At 42.6% G+C, this 19,056-nt stretch overlaps 1 protein-coding gene across 4 annotated transcripts in view; it reads right to left on the bottom strand.

The window, feature by feature from the left end:
- LOC118398107 (atrial natriuretic peptide receptor 1-like) overlaps positions 1 to 19,056 on the bottom strand; it is a 114,542-nt gene that overhangs the window by 20,455 nt on the left and 75,031 nt on the right. For all 4 annotated transcript variants that reach the window (XM_035793141.2, XM_035793142.2, XM_035793140.2 and 1 more), the window contains exons 7-8: positions 9,025 to 9,119; positions 8,699 to 8,834 (exon numbers count right to left, since the gene is read on the bottom strand). In XM_035793141.2, coding sequence (XP_035649034.1) covers positions 8,699 to 8,834; positions 9,025 to 9,119 — 231 coding nt within the window. The remainder of the gene's footprint in view (positions 1 to 8,698; positions 8,835 to 9,024; positions 9,120 to 19,056) is intronic.

Raw genomic sequence — 19,056 nt, 5'->3', positions numbered from 1 at the left:
TGGTGCCAGGACAACAACCTCTTCCTCAATGTGAGCAAGACAAAAGAGCTGTTTATGGACTATAGGAGAAGGCGGGCAAAATAGGCCCCCATTAACATCGACTGGGCTGTAGTGCAACGGTTCAAGAGTTTGAAGTTCCTTGGTGTCCACATCACCAACAAACTATCGTGGTCCAAACACACCAAGACATTCGTGAAGAGGACACGATAACACCTTTTTCCCCATCAGGAGACTGAAAAGATTCGGCATGGGTCTCCAGATCCTCAAAAAGTTATACAGCTGCACCACCGAGAGCATCCTGATCTGTTGCATCACCGTCTGGTATGGAAACTGCTCTGCATCTGACCGTGAGGCGCTACAGAGGGGAGTGCGTATGTCCCAGTACATCACTGGGGACAAGCTTCCTGACATCCAGGACCTATATACTAGGCGGTGTCAGAGGAAGGCACAAAAATGGTCAAAGACTCCAGTCACCCAAGTCATAGACTGTTCTCTCTGCTGCCGCACGGCAAGCAGTACCGGAGCGCCAAAAGGCTGAACAATTCATCAAATGGCCCACCCAGACTATTTACATTGACCCCCCCCCCGTTCTTTTTTTACGCTGCTGCTACCACCTGCTGTTTATCATCTATTTATAGTCACTTTACCCGTACCTACATGTACAAATTACCTCGACTATCCTGTACCCTCGCACATTGACTCAGAATCGGTACCCCCTGAATATAGTCTCGTTATTGTTATTTTATTGTGTTACTTATATATTTTTACTTTTTTTTTTTACTTTACTTTATAAACTTATTTAGAACTTTACTAAATAAAGATATTTAGTACATATTTTCTTAACTCTATTTCTTGAACTTCATTGTTGGTTAAGGGCTAGTAAGTAAGCATTTCACCGTAAGGTCTACACTAGTTGTATTCGACACACATGACAAATGCAAATGTATTTGATTTGATGCAACTCTATGCATGGGCTCTGATCCTTTCCCTTCCAGCAGGGAGAGAGAGACAACTGCATTGCTGCTATGCTTTGTAGCAATAAAGGCAGGGGATATCTAATCAATGAAAGATGGAATTTAAATTACAGAAATGAGAAAGAAAAGTTACAACGACCAAAAGCCAACAGGTAGGCTGCTATTTACGCTATAATCAGAGTGGAGTTATGTTATCCACGATAATCGAGAATTTCACAAAGCATGCTTTTCACCTGTCTACCACAACCCCGGCCAACAGCTCCACACCCTCCCGCAGCAATTGGCCCAAGCCCCCCCGCTTCTCCTTCACCCATAATTTGCAAATAAATTAATAAAAAATCCTACAATGTGATTTTCTGGATTTTTTTCTCCTTTTGTCTGTCATAGTTGAAGTGTACCTATGATGAAAATTACAGGCCACTCTCATCTTTTTAAGTGGGAGAACTTGCACAATTGGTGGCTGACTAAATACTTTTTTGCCCCACTGTATGTTATTTGATGTGGCTCTCTGCAATTTCTCTGGATGTTTTGGAGGCATTTCTGAACATGGCAATGTAAACTGAGGTTTTTGGATATAAATATGAACTTAATCGAACAAAACATACATGTATTGTGTAACATTGAGTCCTGGGAGTGTCATCTGATGAAGATCGTCATAGGTTAGTGATTCATTTTATCTATATTTTTGCTTTTTGTGACACCTCTCTTTGGTTGGAAAATGGCTGAATGCTTTCTGTGACTAGTTGCTGACCTAACATAATGATATGTTCTGCTTTCGCCGAAAAGCCATTTTGAAATCGGACACTGTGGTTGGATTAAGGAGAAGTGTATCTTTAAAATGGTGCAAAATACTTGTATGGCTGAGGAATTTTAATTAAGAGATTTCTGTTGTTTTGAATTTGGCACCCTGCAATTTCACTGGCTGTTGGCAAGGTGGGACGCTATAGCGTCCCTAACGATCCCAGAAAGGTTAAGTCCCTGACTGATGTCTTGAGATGTTGCTTCAATATATCCACATAATTTTCACGCCTCATGATGCCATATCTTTTGTGAAGTGCCCCAGTCCCTCCAGCAGCAAAGCACCCCCCCAACATGTTGTCAACCCCGTGCTTCACGGTTGGGATGGTGTTCTTCGGCTTGCAAGCCACCCCCTTCTTCCTCCAATCATAACGATGGTCATTATGGCCAAACAGTTCAATTTTTGTTTCATCAGACCAGAGGACATTTCTCCAAAAAGTATCTTTGTCCCCCTGTGCAAATTGCAAACAGTTGTCTGGCTTTTTTATGGCGGTTTTGGACCAGTGGCTTCTTCCTTGCTGAGCGGCCTTTCAGGTTATGTTGATATAATACTGGTTTAACTGTGGATATAGATACTTTTGTACCTGTTCCCTCCAGCATCTTCACAAGGTCCTTTGCTGTCGTTCTAGAATTGATTTGCACTTTTTGCACCAAAGTACGTTCATCTCTAGGAGACAGAACTCGTCTCCTTCCTGAGCGGTATGACAGCTGCGTGGTCCCATTGTGTTTATTGCATACTATTGTTTGTAGAGATGAACATGGTACCTTCAGGCGTTTGGGAAATGCTCCCAAGGATGAACCAGACTTGTGGAGGTCAACAATTGTTTTCTGAGGTCTTGGCTGATTTCTTTTGATTTTCCCATGATGTCAAGCAAAGAGGCAATGGGTTTGAAGGTAGGCCTTGAAATACATCCACAGGTACACCTACAATTGACTCAAATTATGTCAATTAGCCTATCAGAAGCTTCTAAAGCCATGACATAATTTTCTGGAATTTTCAACTTATTGTATGTAAACTTCTGACCCATTGGAAATGTGATACAGTGTTGTTGGAAAAATTACTTGTGTCATGCTCAAAGTAGATGTCCAAACTGACTTGTCAAAACTATAGTTTGTTAACAAGGAATTTGTCGAGTGGTTGAAAAATGAGTTTTAATGACTCCGACCTAAGTGTATGTAAACTTCCGACTTCAACTGTACATCTGGTCCTTCTTTGGACACTGTGTTAACAAACCTCCAAACAAGCTTCAACGCCATACAAAACTCCAACCTCCAACTGCTCTTAAAAGCCCGCACCCGCCCGCCTGACTAGCATCACTTCTCTGGACGGTTGTGACTTAGAATATGTGTACAACTACAAATACCTAGGTGTCTGGCTAGACTGTAAACTCTCCTTCCAGACTCACATTAAGCATCTCCAATCAAAGTTAAATCTAGAATCTGCTTTCTATTTTGCAACAAAGCCTCCTTCACTTATGCTGCCAAACATACCCTCGTAAAACCGACTATCCTACCGATCCTTGACTTCGGCGATGTCATTTACAAAATAGCCTCCAACACTCTACTCAGCAAATTGGATGCAGTCTATCACAGTGCCATCCGTTTTGTCACCAAAGCCCCATATACTACCCACCACTGCGACCTCTATGCTCTCGTTGGCCGGACCTCACTACATATTCGTCGCTAAACCCACTGGCTCCAGGTCATCTGTAAGTCTTTGCTTGGTAAAGCTCTGCCTTATCTCAGCTCACTGGTCACCATAGCAACACCCCCCAGTAGCACACGCTCCAGCAGGTATATTTCACTGGTCATCCAACACCTCTTTTGGCCGCCTTTCCTTCCAGTTCTCTGCTGCCGATGACTGGAACGAATTGCAAAAATCACTGAAGTTGGAGACATATCCCTCCAACTAACTTTAAGCGTCAGCTTTCAGATCAGCTTACCGATTGCTGCAGCTGTACACAGCCCATCTGTAAATAGCCCATCCAACCAACTGCCTACCTCATCCCCATATTTGTTTTTGTTTTTCTGCTCTTTTGCACATCAGTATTTCTACTTGCACATCTGCACATATAGCACTCCAGTGTAAATGGCTAAATTGTAATTACATCACCACTATTGGCCTATTTATTGCCTTACCTCCTTACTTCATTTGCACACACTGTATACAGATTTTTCTATTGTGTTATTGACTGTACATTTATTTATCCCTTGTGTAACTCTGTGTTGTTGTTTTTGTCGCACTGCTTTGCTTTATCTTGGCCAGGTTGCAGTTGTAAAGGAGAACTCGTTCTCAACTGGCCTACCTGGTTAAATAAAAGGTTAAATATTTTATTTTTTAAATGTGTAGGCCAACTGTAAGACAGTGAAAAGCTCAGCTAGCTTCTTTCAGTTTGATGCAGTCGAAAACATAATGTTAACTTTCACTGCTATGCGGATGACACACAGCTGTACATTTCAATGAAACATGGTGAAGTCCCAAAATTGCCCTCGCTAGAAGCCTGTGTTTCAGACATAAGGAAGTGGATGGCTGCAAACTTTCTACATTTAAACTCGGACAAAACAGAGATGCTTGTTCTCGGTCCCAAGAAACAAAGAGATCTTCTGTTGAATCTAACAATTAATCTTGATGGTTGTACAGTCGTCTCAAATAAAACTTTGAAGGACCTCGGGGTTAATCTGGACCCTGATCTCTCTTTTGACATATCAAGACTGTTTCAAAGACAGCTTTTTTCCATCTATGTAACATTGCAAAAATCCGGAACTTTGTCCAAAAATTATGCAGAAAAATGAATCCATGCTTTTATTACCTGTTCTCGGTTAGACGACTGCAATGCTCTACATTCCGGCTACCCGGATAAAGCACGAAATAAACTTGAGTTAGTGCTAAATACAGCTGCTAGAATCCTGACTAGAACAAATGATTTATTTTTTGAATCATATTACTCCAGTGCTAGCCTCCCTACACTGGCTTCCTGTTAAGGCAAGGGCTGATTTCAAGGTTTTACTGCTAACCTACAAAGCATTACATGGGCTTGCTCCTACCCATCTTTCCGATTTGGTCCTGCCGTACATACCTACACGTACGCTACGGTCACAAGATGCAGGCCCCCTAATTGTCCATAGAATTTCTAAGCAAACAGCTGGAGGCAGGGCTTTCTCCTATAGAGCTCCATTTCTATGGAATGGTCTGCCTACCCACGTGAGAGATGCAGACTCGGTCTCAACCTTTAAGTCTTTACTGAAGACTCATCTCTTCAGTGGGTCATATGATTGAGTGTAGTCTGGCCCAGGAGTGTGAAGGTGAACGGAAAGGCTCTGGAGCAACGAACCGCCCTTGCTGTCTCTGCCTGGTCGGTTCCCCTCTTTCCACTGGGATTCTCTGCCTCTAACCCTATTACAGGGGCTGAGTCACTGGCTTACTGGTGCTCTTCCATGCCATCCCTAGGAGGGGCGCGTCACTTGAGTGGGTTGAGTCCCTGACACGGTCTTCCTGTCTGGGTTGGCGCCCCCCCTTGGGTTGTGCCATGGCGGAGATCTTTGTGGGCTATACTCGGCCTTGTCTCAGGATGGTAAGTTGGTGGTTGAAGATATCCCTCTAGTGGTGTGGGGGCTGTGCTTTGGTAATATCCTGCCTGTTTGGCCCTGTCCGGGGGTATCATCAGATGGGGCCACAGTGTCTCCTGACACCTCCTGTCTCAGCCTCCAGTATTTATGCTGCAGTTGTTTATGTTTCAGGGGGCTAGGGTCAGTCTGTTATATCTGGAGTATTTCTCCTGTCTTATCCTGTGTGAATTTAAGTATGCTCTCTCTATTTCTCTCTCTCTCTCTCTGTCTCTTTGTTTCTCTCTCTTGGAGGACCTGAGCCCTATAACCATGCCTCCGGACTACCTGGCATGATGACTCCTTGCTGTCCCCAGTCCACCTGGCCGTGCTGCTCCAGTTTCAACTGTTCTGCCTGCGGCTATGGAACCCTGACCTGTTCACCGGACGTGCTACCTGTCCCAGACCTGCTGTTTTCAACTCTCTTGAGACAGCAGGAGCGGTAGATATACTCTCAATGATCGGCTATGAAAAGCCAACTGACATTTACTCCTGAGGTGCTGACTTGTTGCACCCTCGACAACTACTGTGATTATTATTATTTGACCATGCTGGTAATTTATGAACATTTGAACATCTTGGCCATGTTCTGTTATAATCTCCACCTTGCACAGCCAGAAGAGGAATGGCCACCCCTCATAGCCTGGTTCTTCTCTAGGTTTCTTCCTAGGTTTCAGCCTTTCTAGGGAGTTTTTCCGAGCACCGTGCTTCTACACCTGCATTGCTTGCTGTTTGGGGTTTTAGGCTGGGTTTCTGTACAGCACTTTGATATATCAGCTGATGTAAGAAGGGCTATATAAATACATTTGAAGACAGCTACTATGTAACCAGATGGAATGATAAATAACTAGCAAGAAGTTAGTCTAGCATGAGATAAGTGGTTGCGTTCTCTCCCTCTGTGCCTTATGGTGCTCTGAGCTTCCTATGTGTCACACACACACACACACCCTCCACTCCTCCTAATAGCCAACAGCTGCTCGCTCTTTGCCTCTCTCTCTCTCTTCCCCTTTCTCCATGGCTCCGGTTGAATAAAGTAGAAAAACATTTGGCAAAACCATTTCTGCAGCTTCCTTCACTTGTATTGGACAGTTGGTCCTTTCGGAACAGGTTTAAAAAATGTCTGCATAATGGGTCCGGGTCAGGCTTTACCGTATCCATTTCATAACAGCACTCTAAAGGAGTCAGAACGCTTCAGTTCGGCTGGTGGCTAGCCAAAGTCGGATAGTCGATCCGAATGAGAAACTAAATCAGCAGTAGTACTGTTTGACCATTTTAAGATGCCATAGCCAGCATACACTTCCTCAAAATAGTTAGAATTAGTCAAAGATAACTGAAGAAATCTGTCAATAATTTTGACGTATAAATCCTTAGCGAAGTCCAAAATTAACAAAAATGTCAATATGTCATCATAATATTTGCACAAACTCTTCCAAACTGCAAAAAGCATGCTGAGCGCTGAGTACCAGCTAATTAGCAAGGACCATTAGCAAGATTGGTAGGCTACCCATCAGCGCCATTAATTTGCATAGTTTTGGATTGAGATTACCGTGATCAACGGTCACAGGAAATTTGTCTCCTATCATCATGACTGCCGGCGTGGTGTTAATATGGCCACCGCAACGGCCATAATTGTGAGCAGCACAACATTTGAATGTTTCTCTCAGTGTTTATAAAATCTCCAGGGGTTTTGTTAATTCGTATGCAAATATACATACAGTGGGGAGAACAAGTATTTGATACACTGCCGATTTTGCAGGTTTTCCTACTTACAAAGCATGTAGAGGTCTGTCATTTTTATCATAGGTACACTTCAACTGTGGGAGACGGAATCTAAAACAAAAATCCAGAAAATCACATTGTATGATTTTCAAGTAATTAATTTGCATTTTATTGCATGACATAAGTATTTGATCACCTACCAACCAGTAAGAATTCCGGCTCTCACAGACCTGTTAGTTTTTCTTTAAGAAGCCCTCCTGTTCTCTCTCCACTCATTACCTGTATTAACTGCACCTGTTTGAACATGTTACCTGTATAAAAGACACCTGTCCCCACACTCAATCAAACAGACTCCAACCTCTCCACAATGGCCAAGACCAGAGAGCTGTGCAAGGACATCAGGGATAAAATTGTAGACCTGCACAAGGCTGGGATGGGCCATCAAGATGACCATCAAGATGATCAAGATGATGGTCAATCACCCTCGGTCTGGGGCTCCATGCAAGATCTCACCTCGTGGGGCATCAATGATCATGAGGAAAGGTGAGGGATCAGCCCAGAACTACACGGCAGGACCTGGTCAATGACCTGAAGAGAGCTGGGACCACAGTCTCAAAGAAAACCATTAGTAACTCACTACGCCGCCATGGATTAAAAACCTGCAGTGCACGCAAGGTCCCCCTGCTCAAGCCAGCGCATGTCCAGGCCCGTCTGAAGTTTGCCAATGACCACCCGCCTGATCCAGAGGAGGAATGGGAGAAGGTCATGTGGTCTGATGAGACAAAAATAGAGCTTTTTGGTCTAAACTCCACTCGCCATGTTTGGAGGAAGAAGAAGGATGAGTACAACCCCAAGAACACCATCCCAATCGTGAAGCATGGAGGTGGAAACATCATTCTTTGGGGATGCTTTTCTGCAAAGGAGACAGGATGACTGCACCATATTGAGGGGAGGATGGATGGGGCCATGTATCGCGAGATCTTGGCCAACAACCTCCTTCCCTCAGTAAGACCATTGAAGATGGGTCATGGCTGGGTCTTCCAGCATGACAACGACCCAAAACACACAGCCAGGGCAACTAAGGAGTGGCTCCTTAAGAAGCATCTCAAGGCCCTGGAGTGGCCTAGCCAGTCTCCAGACCTGAACCCAATAGAACATTTTTGGAGGGAGCTGAAAGTCCGTATTGCCCAACGACAGCCCCGAAACCTGAAGGATCTGGAGAAGGTCTGTATGGAGGAGTGGGCCAAAATCCCTGCTGCAGTGTGTGCAAACCTGGTCAAGAACTACACGAAACGTATGATCTCTGTAATTGCAAACAAAGGTTTCTGTACCAAATATTAAGTTCTGCTTTTCTGATGTATCAAATACTTATGTCATGCAACAAAATGCAAACTACTTACTTAAAAATCATACAATGTGATTTTCTGGATTTTTGTTTTAGATTCCGTCTCTCACAGTTGAAGTGCACCTATGATAAAAACTACAGACCTCTACATGCTTTGTAAGTTGGAAAACCTGCAAAATTGGCCGTGTATCAAATACTTGTTCTCCCCACTGTATTTGTATGTTGATAAATGAGGCCCCAGGGGTTCCTCGGTGCATACGTGCTAAGCAAGCGGGCTTGTCATTCTTGAAGCCACAGTCGGGGATGTCTTGGGGCGGGGCGCCCCCCGGCCACTGGACCTTCATGCCCGGCACTGGAACCAACTCCTTCAGGGTGCTGTTGTAGACGGATACGATCTGGAGATACACAGGATAGATGGTTAGCCTAACTTTGGGTGTTGAACGAAAGTGCATGTCATTGCAGGTTTTGTAGCTGCTACACTGGAAGAGGACAAAGAACACAGCTACAGAGTGTGAGCGTGTATTTATGTGCCAGTGTGTGTTTGTGCCTAACCACCATTTTGCTAGAGGAGCAGTCAGTGCCTACCTGAAAGACCCCAGAGTCAAGATCGGTCATGTCCCACAAGGCAAAGTCAATCTCCCGATCGCCTTCTCCATCAATTTGAACTAAGCCAGTAACACCTGCCACAGAAGAGGAGAGAGAGAGACAGAGAGAGAGACAGAGAGAGAGACAGAGAGAGAGACAGAGAGAGAGAGAGAGAGAGAGAGACAGACAAGAGAGAGAGAGACAGAGAGAGACAGAGAGAGACAGAGAGAGAGACAGAGAGAGAGAGAGAGAGACAGAGAGAGAGAGAGAGAACAGAGGGATTAACACAAAGGATTCAGGTGCACAATCTGGGCACAAGCTGTGCTTTTTCCTCATTGCTTTCAAGATTGAGAGATGGGCCCTTTGTTCAATCCCGTTAGTTGATTTGGTTGCCCTTCACAAAATAAATGAACAAACTAGCCAGCTGGATCCATATTGTGTAGCACCACCTGTTGCCAGTCCCTGTGTGTTGCTATATCCTGTCCCCCGCAGTAAAACAAAACAACAGGATGCAGAAAGTTAGCCTTGCCAAGTCACAAGTACAGATGTAGGATCTTCATTTGAGCCAGTTTGCTACAGCAGGAAAATGATCCCGCAGCAACAGGAAATGTGAATTATTATCTGGATTAGAAATTGACATTTTTTTGTAGGGGTTGATACATTTTTCGTAAGGGAATATCAAACTTCAGAAGCCTTTTTTAAACCTGAAATACACAACAAGTTTCAGATTTAAAATTAAGATCCTACACCTCAAGACAAAATTTGAGGTAAATTAGCAACTTAACTTCCGTACACCGTCTTTAATTTTGTGGAGGGGGTAATGGGAAGTAGGAGCATAATGTGATGAAAAGCCCCTCTCTTGAATCAAGTCTTTGGTTAAGTAATCCATACGGCACATTTATCAAGCTCGCTTACAAAAAAACTTAAACTACACCGCGCACACTTGAGACGGACATGGTTTTAAATATCAATAGGGTTTAGGGGAAACCAAGGAAAATATATGAGTTGATTCAAACTCATGCCATCTCTTAGTTTGGCTCTTGGCCCTACAGTTGTGAGACCTAAAAAGTTAGCTTGTTACAAAAAAAAAAAAAAAAAAAAAAAAAAAATTGTACTAGAAGATGTTATAGCACTGTGTTGCACATGCACTGCACCAATAATTCTGCCAAATAAAGTGGAGTGAGATGACTTAGTTTGGAAGTTTTTAGAACTTCACAGGCACCTAGGTATTTCCCATACTTCACCTCTTAGGCTTATTTGATCAATGACAGAGACACACAGTATCTGGAAACTGAACCTGCAACCTCACAGTGAAATGCCTCCAAACCCAAACCTCCCACACCACTGTGCTGGAAGAGTGTAGTAATAAAGTTTGGAAAATAAATCTCTCTCCTTCGGCACTCTCAAATTCTCAAAATCTTCTATGGGGTCAGATTTGACCCCATAGAAATAAGATCCCTGTAAGCGGTGCGTAACTGACTGCAGGGAAGTCAGACGAAGGAAAGGGTAACAACTGGAGCACTTTAATAATGCAAAAACAAGCTGTACCCACAAGAACAAAATACGGGTAAAATAACCAGTCGGAAAACCAGACATAAGTGCACATGCCCTTACAACAAACAATCTCACACAAAGACATGGGGGGAACAGAGGGTTAACTTCTTCGATATAGGGGGCGCTCTTTTAATTTTTGGATGAAAAACTTTCCCGTTTTAAACAAGATATTTTGTCACGAAAAGATGCTCGACTATGCATATAATTGACAGCTTTGGAAAGAAAACACTCTGACGTTTCCAAAACTGCAAAGATATTGTCTGTGAGTGCCACAGAACTGATGTTACAGAAAAAACACAGATAAAAATACAATCAGGAAGTGCCACATTTTCTGAAACCGCCACATGGCAATGACTCCTTATATGGCTGTGGAGGAGCTAGGAGTCAGTTTACCTTTTCCACGTTTTCCCCAAGGTGTCTGCAGCATTGTGACATATTTGTAGGCATATCATTGGAAGATTGACCCTAAGAGACTACATTTACCAGGTGGTCGCTTGGTGTCCTCCGTTGCAATTATTGGGTAATCTCCAGCTGCAGTACTTTTCCGTTTGCTACTGAGGAGATACCCAACTGCCACGAAGGAATTATCATCGAATAGATATGTGAAAAATACCTTGAGGATGATTCTAAACAACGTTTGCCATGTTTCTGTCGATATTATGGAGTTAATTTGGAAAAAGTTTGGCGTTGTAGTGAATTAATTTGTGAATGAAAGTGATGAACAAAATGGAGCGATTTCTCCTACACAAATAATCTTTTTGGAAAAAATGAACATTTGCTATCTAACTGAGTCTCCTCATTGAAAACATCCGAAGTTCTTCAAAGGTAAATTATTTTTATTTGAATGCTTTTCTTGTTTTTGTGAAAATGTTGCCTGCTGAATGCTAGGCTTAATGCTATGCTAGGCTATCAATACTCTTACACAAATGCTTGTGTAGCTTTGGTTGAAAAGCATATTTTGAAAATCTGAGATGACAGTGTTGTTAACAAAAGGCTAAGCTTGTGTTTCAATATATTTATTTCATTTCATTTGCGATTTTTATGAATAGAAAAAGTTGCGTTATGCTAATGCATTATAGTTTAAGTATTTTTCTGTCGATTTCTCAGCCAAGCAGGATGAACAAACGTGACGTTTTTCGCCTGCAAAAATATTATTTTTGGAAAAAAGGAACATTTGCTATCTAACTGGGAGTCACCTGAGTGAAAGCATCTGAAGTTCTTCAAAGGTAAATTATTTAATTTGTTTGCTTTTCTTATTTTTGTGAAAATGTTGCCTGCTGCCAGCACAGCCTAGCATAGCATTATGCCATGCTAAACTTACACAAATGCTTGTCTAGCATTGGCTGTAACGCATATTTTGAAAATCTGAGATGACAGTATTGTTAACAAAAGGCTAAGCTTGTGTTTGAATATATTTATTTAATATCATTTGCGATTTTCATGAATAGGAAACGTTGCGTTATGGTAATGCGCTTGAAGGCTATAATTACACTCCCGGATACGGGATTGCTAGAGGTTAAATACACGACAAGTAATGAGGGAATGTAAACCAGGTGTGTGGGAAAATAAGACAAAACAAATGGAAAATGAAAGGTGGATCGACGATGGCTAGAAGCCCGGTGACGTCGACCGCAGAACGCCGCCCGAACAAGGAGAGGAACCGACTTCGGCGGAAGTCGTGACAATCACTTTATTATGTTATATTTACTACTTCTATGATCGAGTCTCTACCTTGCTCAACGCCATCAGAAATGAATCATTGCATAATCATAATTCACTTAACACATTTATTTATCTCTGTGTCCAACATGCTGCCTCCTACATGTTCTACTGCTCTGACCTCAGATCAGATATGCAAGGTATCATACAGTGGCTGTCCCTGACCTGAGTCTATAAGGCTCATAGTTGACGGAGGTAGTACAGCTCACTCTACCAAATGACTGCTTATAACAAAATCTCTAAGGTTAACAGGGTGAATCACGGATGGAATGCATTTATACAACGTTCAAGGCCTAGGTCTCAAAGTACTTTACATTATATGGGGGTTAGTCATCGTATAATTCATCTGCGTTCCTATTTCCAAAGGTATTTGGCACAGATGGCTATGGTTCTTTCAAAGTCATCATCATTTCAACAGACACAGTCTATTCTGACATACATATGACGGACCCCCAAGGACTTAATGTACAGTAAACGCGTTCCCTAAAAAGGATCTAATTTGTTTCTACAATACATGATGTCCATCTATAAGGAATCATGATGATACTGGCAATTTATGGCTTCTCAATGTCAAACGATATAGGCGAGGTCAGCACAGGTGCATCTAAGCTGGGACCGAGAGACTGAAAAACAGCTTCTATCTCAGGTCATCAGACTGCTAAACAGCAATCACTAACTCAGAGAGGCTGCTGCCTACATTAAGACCCAATCTCTGGCCACTTTAATAAATGAATCACTCGTCACTTTAAACAATGCCACTCTAAATAATGCCACTTTAATAATGCTTACATATCTTACATTACTCATATCACATGTATATACTGTATTTTATACCATCTATTGCACCTTGCCTATGCCGCTCGGCCATCGCTCATCCATATACTTACAGGTACATTATCTCATTCCCCCTTTATATTTGTGTGTATTAGGTAGTTGTTGGGGAATTGTTAGATATTACTGCACTGTCAGAACTAGAAGCACAAGCATTTCGCTACACTCGCATTAACATCTGCTAACTGTGATTTGAGCAGCTACCCAACTTCGAATCTCCAGGACAGATATCCATCACTTGTAAATCTGACTAAAACCGTTTTGAATAGTTGTGAAATGTATCCCTCCGCTCCCTGCCTTGAAGTAATTACCACTAATCGTACACAACTGGAAAGGTGTAAGCAAGGGTTCCACTACATAATTTAACCTAGTCCAAAAATGTCAGATCTAGGATTACTTCAAAGAAGGAAGGAAGAAGGCAAGGACTGAAGGAAGGATGCATTTGAAAAGTATTCTAGCAGGGCCCTATGTCTAAATGTAAAATATAATTTCTCTTTCTTTCTCCACAAAAAAAGGGAATCATCTTTCGTCTCTTCGCCAGGTGGTTAAACGGTCCTTGTTCTAAAATCTACATCCATTGTGTTGTAAAAATACCCGGCTAATTAGCGTGGGAGTAAAAAGCACAGTGGCAGCAGCGCTCGTCTCTGACAAGACTAATCGTGGTAGCAGTGGCATGTGCTTTCAACTTGACGGGTGAACAGGGGAGTGGTCGAGGGGTGCATTGAAAACAGAACGGTAATTAAAGCAAGTAAAGCGTGTGTGTGTGTGTGTGTGTTTAGAGAGAGAGAGAGAGGAAGAGAAGCAGATCTCGTCTGACATGTTTTCCCAGCTCTTAGACAGGCAGAACCCGAGGAGGGCTGTGCACCACCACCACAAAAAAAGAAGAGAATTTGCATTTAACTGAATGATAACAGTGATGCTGCTTTTAATTTCACACAGGGTGATTTGACAAAAACAAGATGAAAAAAAGCGTTCTGGCTTTCAGTCTCATATGTTGAAAAAACACACACACATCAACCCCTGGTCCATTAGTCATTGTAATAGGAGCTCCTCTGTGTAGAAGCTGAAACTCAATGCTCTGGCCCCTGGTGCCTGTGCTGCTCCATTGGCAGGACAAGTCCTAACTGAACACTGTCATTCACTTCACAGGACCACTCTGCCTCATTCTCCCTCTATTTTTGCTATGTACAGTAAGATTCATTGTATTAGTATAAAATAATATCATTTGTAAACAAATCTGAGCATTCAATATAGCACAGCATTTGGATTATTTATTAAACAGTTTTATCAAGGGTGCCAATAATTGTTGACCTGACTGTATTTATAGTCCAGTATTAATGTATTTCTCTCTTTACTGTATCTTTTAATTCCCTTCACTATTTTCCTATTTCTGTGTCGTTCAATGTTGTTTTCATTTCTCTCACCTCTCCTTCCCCATCTGATTTACCCACTCGTTCTAAAAGCACTCTCTCAACCTTTTCTCTCACCTCTCCTTCCCCTCTCTGCTCCACTCCCCATCTTATTTACCCACTCGTTCTAAAAGCACTCTCTCAACCTTTTCTCTTCTCCTCCTCTCTTTCCCTCTCTCCTTCTTTCCACATCTCTCCTTTCCCTCTCTGTAACCACCTCAGTCCATCACCCTACCTTCTCCTCTATCCATCTCTCCTCTTCCCTTCTCCTCTATCCATCTCTCCTCTTCCCATCTCCTCCACACTTTCGTAACCTCCTCCAATCTCTCCATCTATTTGTTGCCAATCTGCCTGAGTCGCCAGGCTCAGTGGGATTCAGTATAGGTCTCTATAAGAGACCTGGCTAACCCATTGTGGTGATTACATAGCCCAATCCACTAACAGCTCCCTCTCCTCCACCAATCTGTCCCTTTGTGATGAGAGCAGAGCATTCTACCCATCTGTCACTTGCTGCTCAGGTCAATGAAGTAGTACCTGTCTTACCCCTGTTCTTTGAAACCTCCATTAATCGAGTCCCTTTCAGCGTAGGTCCCTCTTGTTAATATAGCTTATTCATGCCTTACTCATGTTTTATTCATGCCTTATTAATTTATTATAAATGATTAATAAATGGCAAAGGAAGGTCACCCGATAACGAGCTAAGTTGACATTTCCTTTGTAATTTTCACTGTGAAGATGCGTGTTTGCTTTAGAAATGTCAATTATGAAGGCCATCTCTCACATATTTCAATTAAATTCAAAAGCCCTTCTTTTCCCTGTATGTTTAAAAGCAATACATTCCAATGTAGTGGCATCTTCCATGTCACATTGAAACAATCAGCAAGGAAACACGTAGGAACCCACGGCTGTTAGACAACCCAAAACATGCATGTCTCAATCTAACGGGGGCCTCTTATAATGGTCAACACAGAAGAAACCAGCCAAGAAGCCACAGAGGAACCAACCACTGCTCAATGATCAACCACACACACACATGACCACATATGGATTCATCATGCAATAATACAGGCTTTCCCTTACGATATGCAACAGTGCCGCCCCGTATTGTCACCGAGGGGGTTGTGGGTAACTGAAGAGCTATGAGAAGAGGCTTGTGGAGTTCAGAGTGTGGGCTGTGGGAATAGGAGAGAGCGAGTGATCCCACTCGCAGGTTGGGATTAGGAAAAGACGAAAGATGGAAATCACAAGAGAACAACATCAACCTCCAGCCTCCATGGACCCCCACTGGGTAGATGCCTTCCTATCTCTGAGGTGATTGGTTGACGAGGCTTAATTTATGGCGTAAAGAGGGGGATTCTTTGGTTGAGCGTCTTTTGCTTCAGGAGCTAGTGGGTCCTGATTTCTGTCGATAAGAGTTGAACAGATGTAGGACCTTAATTTGATCACTCTTTTGTTGCTGAGAATTTCCCTGCATAGCAGGACATGCAAACGTAGTGTATTAAGGTTTAAAAAGGCTTCCAGTTTGTATTTTCCACTTAATTTATTTTTATCAACCCCTACAAAAAATGGCCAACAATTATAATCCACATAAAAATGCACATTTCCTGTTCCTGCAGGATCATTTTCTTGCTGTAGAAAAATTACGATCCTACATCTGTATGTGCTCAAATCGATACAACTCCTCTAAAAATGTACTCTCAGAATGATTCAAGGATGTGGTATTGTGCAGTGACGCTAAATTTGTCACAATGTCGCTAGTGAAGGCTATGCTGAAAATCGGCATAATGTAAGGCAGAGTGGTTGATTTTCAACAGATTTATTGACATTTTGTAGTTCTGGATGTTTCTTGGCAACCATTTAGCTGGGTAAAAATCATATCTTGAAAGACGATAATGTCCTTGTTTTTCTCAAGGGGCCTGAGCTTTCAGAGTGTGTCATTATTTAACTGCTCATTGAAGTACAGAGGCCATGGAGCCACTATGTGCATCAGGTAAAGGTGTATTTATGAGCTTTGATGTGGTAGGTGGTTATTTGGTTGGAATATATTACATGATACTATTCAACTAATTTAAGGTAATCATCCAAATAATTACCATCAGATAACTGGGATTGTGCCTTTCATTTCCAGTCTCGCCTATTATTGTCATTTTGGTTCAGTCATTGAGATTTCTCCACGTAGGGGATTCAAATGTAACATTTGTTTATTCATTAATCATCCAAGCTAGCCTGTGTGTTTGTGTTTGTGTGTGTGTATTTCAGGCCTTCTATTTCTATCTATATTACACTGAACAAAAATCTAAACGTTACAGTTCATATAAGGAAATCAGTCAATTGAAATATATTCATTAGGCCCTAATCTATGGATCATTTATTTTGTGTATTTTCACCCCTTTTTTTGATATCCAATTACGATCTTGTCTCATCGCTGCAACTCCCCAAAGGGCTCGGGAGAGGTGAAGGTCGAGTCATGCATCCTACGAAACATGACCTGCCAAACCGTGCTTCTTAACACACTGCCCGCTTAACCTGGAAGCCAGCCGAACCAACGTGTCGGATGAAACACTGTTTAACTGACGACCGAAGTCAGCTTGCAGGCGCCCGGGCCACAAGGAGTCGCTAAAGCACGATGAGCTAAGTAAAGCACGATGAGCTAAGTAAAGCCCCCCCGGCCAAACCCTCCCCTTACCCGGACGACGCCTGGCCAGTTGTGTGGGACTCCCGGTCACAATCAGTTGTGACATAGCCTGGGATCGAACTCGGGTCTGTAGTGATGCTTCAAGCACAGCGATGCAGTGCCGTAGACTGCTGCGCCACTTGGGAGGCCCTCTAATCTATGGATTTCACATCACTGGGAATACAGATATGCATATGTTGGTCACAAATACCTTTAAAAAAAAGTAAGGGCGTGGATCAGAAAACCAGTCAGTATCTGGTGTGACCACCATTTGTGTCATGTAGTGAGACATCTCCTTCACATAGCTTGATCCGGCTGTTGATTGTTGTCCCACTCCTCTTCAATGGCTATGAGAAGCTGCTGGATATTGGCGGGAACTGGAACACACTGTCGTACACGCCGATCCAGAGCATCCCAAACATTTTCAATGGATGACATGTCTGGTGTGTATGCAGGCCATGGAAGAACTGGGACATTTTCAGCTTCAAGGAATTGTGTACAGATCCTTGCGACATGGGGGACGTACATTATCATGCTGAAACATGAGGTGATGGCAGCGGAAGAATGGCACAACAACGGACCTCAGGATCTCACAGTATCTCTGTGCATCAAATTGCTATTGATAAAATGCAATTGTGTTTGTAGTCTGTAACTTATGCCTACTCGTACCATAACCACAACGACACCATGGGCACTCGACGCCATACACAGTGTCTGCTATCTGCCCAGTACAGTTGAAACTGGGATTCATCTGTGAAGAGCACACTTCTCCAGCATGCCAGTGGACATCGAAGGTGAGCATTTGCACACTGAATTCGGTTAAGACGCCAAACAGCAGTCAGGTCAAGACCCTGGTGAGGATGACAAGCACGCAAATGAGCTTCCCTAAGATGGTTTCTGACTGTTGAGAAATTCTTTGGTTGTGGAAACCCACAGTTCCATCAGCTGTCCGGGTGGATGGTCTCAGACGATCCCGCAGGTAAAGAAGCCGGATGTGGTGGTCCTGACTGGTGTGGTTTTATTTATTTAACCTTTATTTAACTACTAGGCAAGTCAGTTAAGAACAAATTCTTATTTACAATGACGGCCTACCAAAAGGCAGGAGGTCTCCTGTGGGGACGGAGGCCTGGGATTAAATAAATACAATATAAATATAGGACAAAACACACATCACAACAAGAGAGACACAACGCTACATAAAGAGAGACCTAAAGACAACAACATAACAGCAAAACATGACAACACAGCATGCTAGCAACACAACATGACAACACAGCATGCTAGCAACACAACATGACAACACAGCATGGTAGCAACACAACATGACAACAACATGGTAGCAGCACAACATGGTAGTGTCACAAATACATGGTACAAACATTATTGGGCAATTTTAATTTAATTTTTGGGGGATCTTTTATTTCAGTTCATGAAACATTGCTCCAACACTTTACATTTTGCGTTTATATTCTTGTTCAGTATAGAAGTGCTTTGTCAATTAGGCCCCCGGCGCTGAATGGACTATATTTACTGCTGATTACTACTGATTAGAGCCCTAATGAAATTCTGCACTGGTTGATGTCACATGTCAGGAAAAGGAGTGAAGGCAGACTGGCAATGATTAGTAGCAAGAGCGATTATCACACTGTTGACGTGTCAGTGTCACTCCAGTCCCAATCATTCCAATGCTTCTTCGGTGGTTGTAACAAGAACAGGCAATCTGATCATCAAAACATTTATGTTTGTGTCCTGTACAAATATAAAGGTTTACAGGTTTATGACACTAAAATATTAGTCCAACTCAAAATCAACAGTGTGATAGAAACATCGATCCAGAAGCGATGG

The sequence above is a fragment of the Oncorhynchus keta genome, chromosome 19 (assembly GCF_023373465.1).
Source record: "Oncorhynchus keta strain PuntledgeMale-10-30-2019 chromosome 19, Oket_V2, whole genome shotgun sequence".
NCBI classification, from domain to species: Eukaryota; Metazoa; Chordata; class Actinopteri; order Salmoniformes; family Salmonidae; genus Oncorhynchus; species Oncorhynchus keta.
The sequence above is the reverse complement of the archived record's forward strand: the minus strand, read 5'-3'. Positions and strand labels throughout refer to the sequence as shown.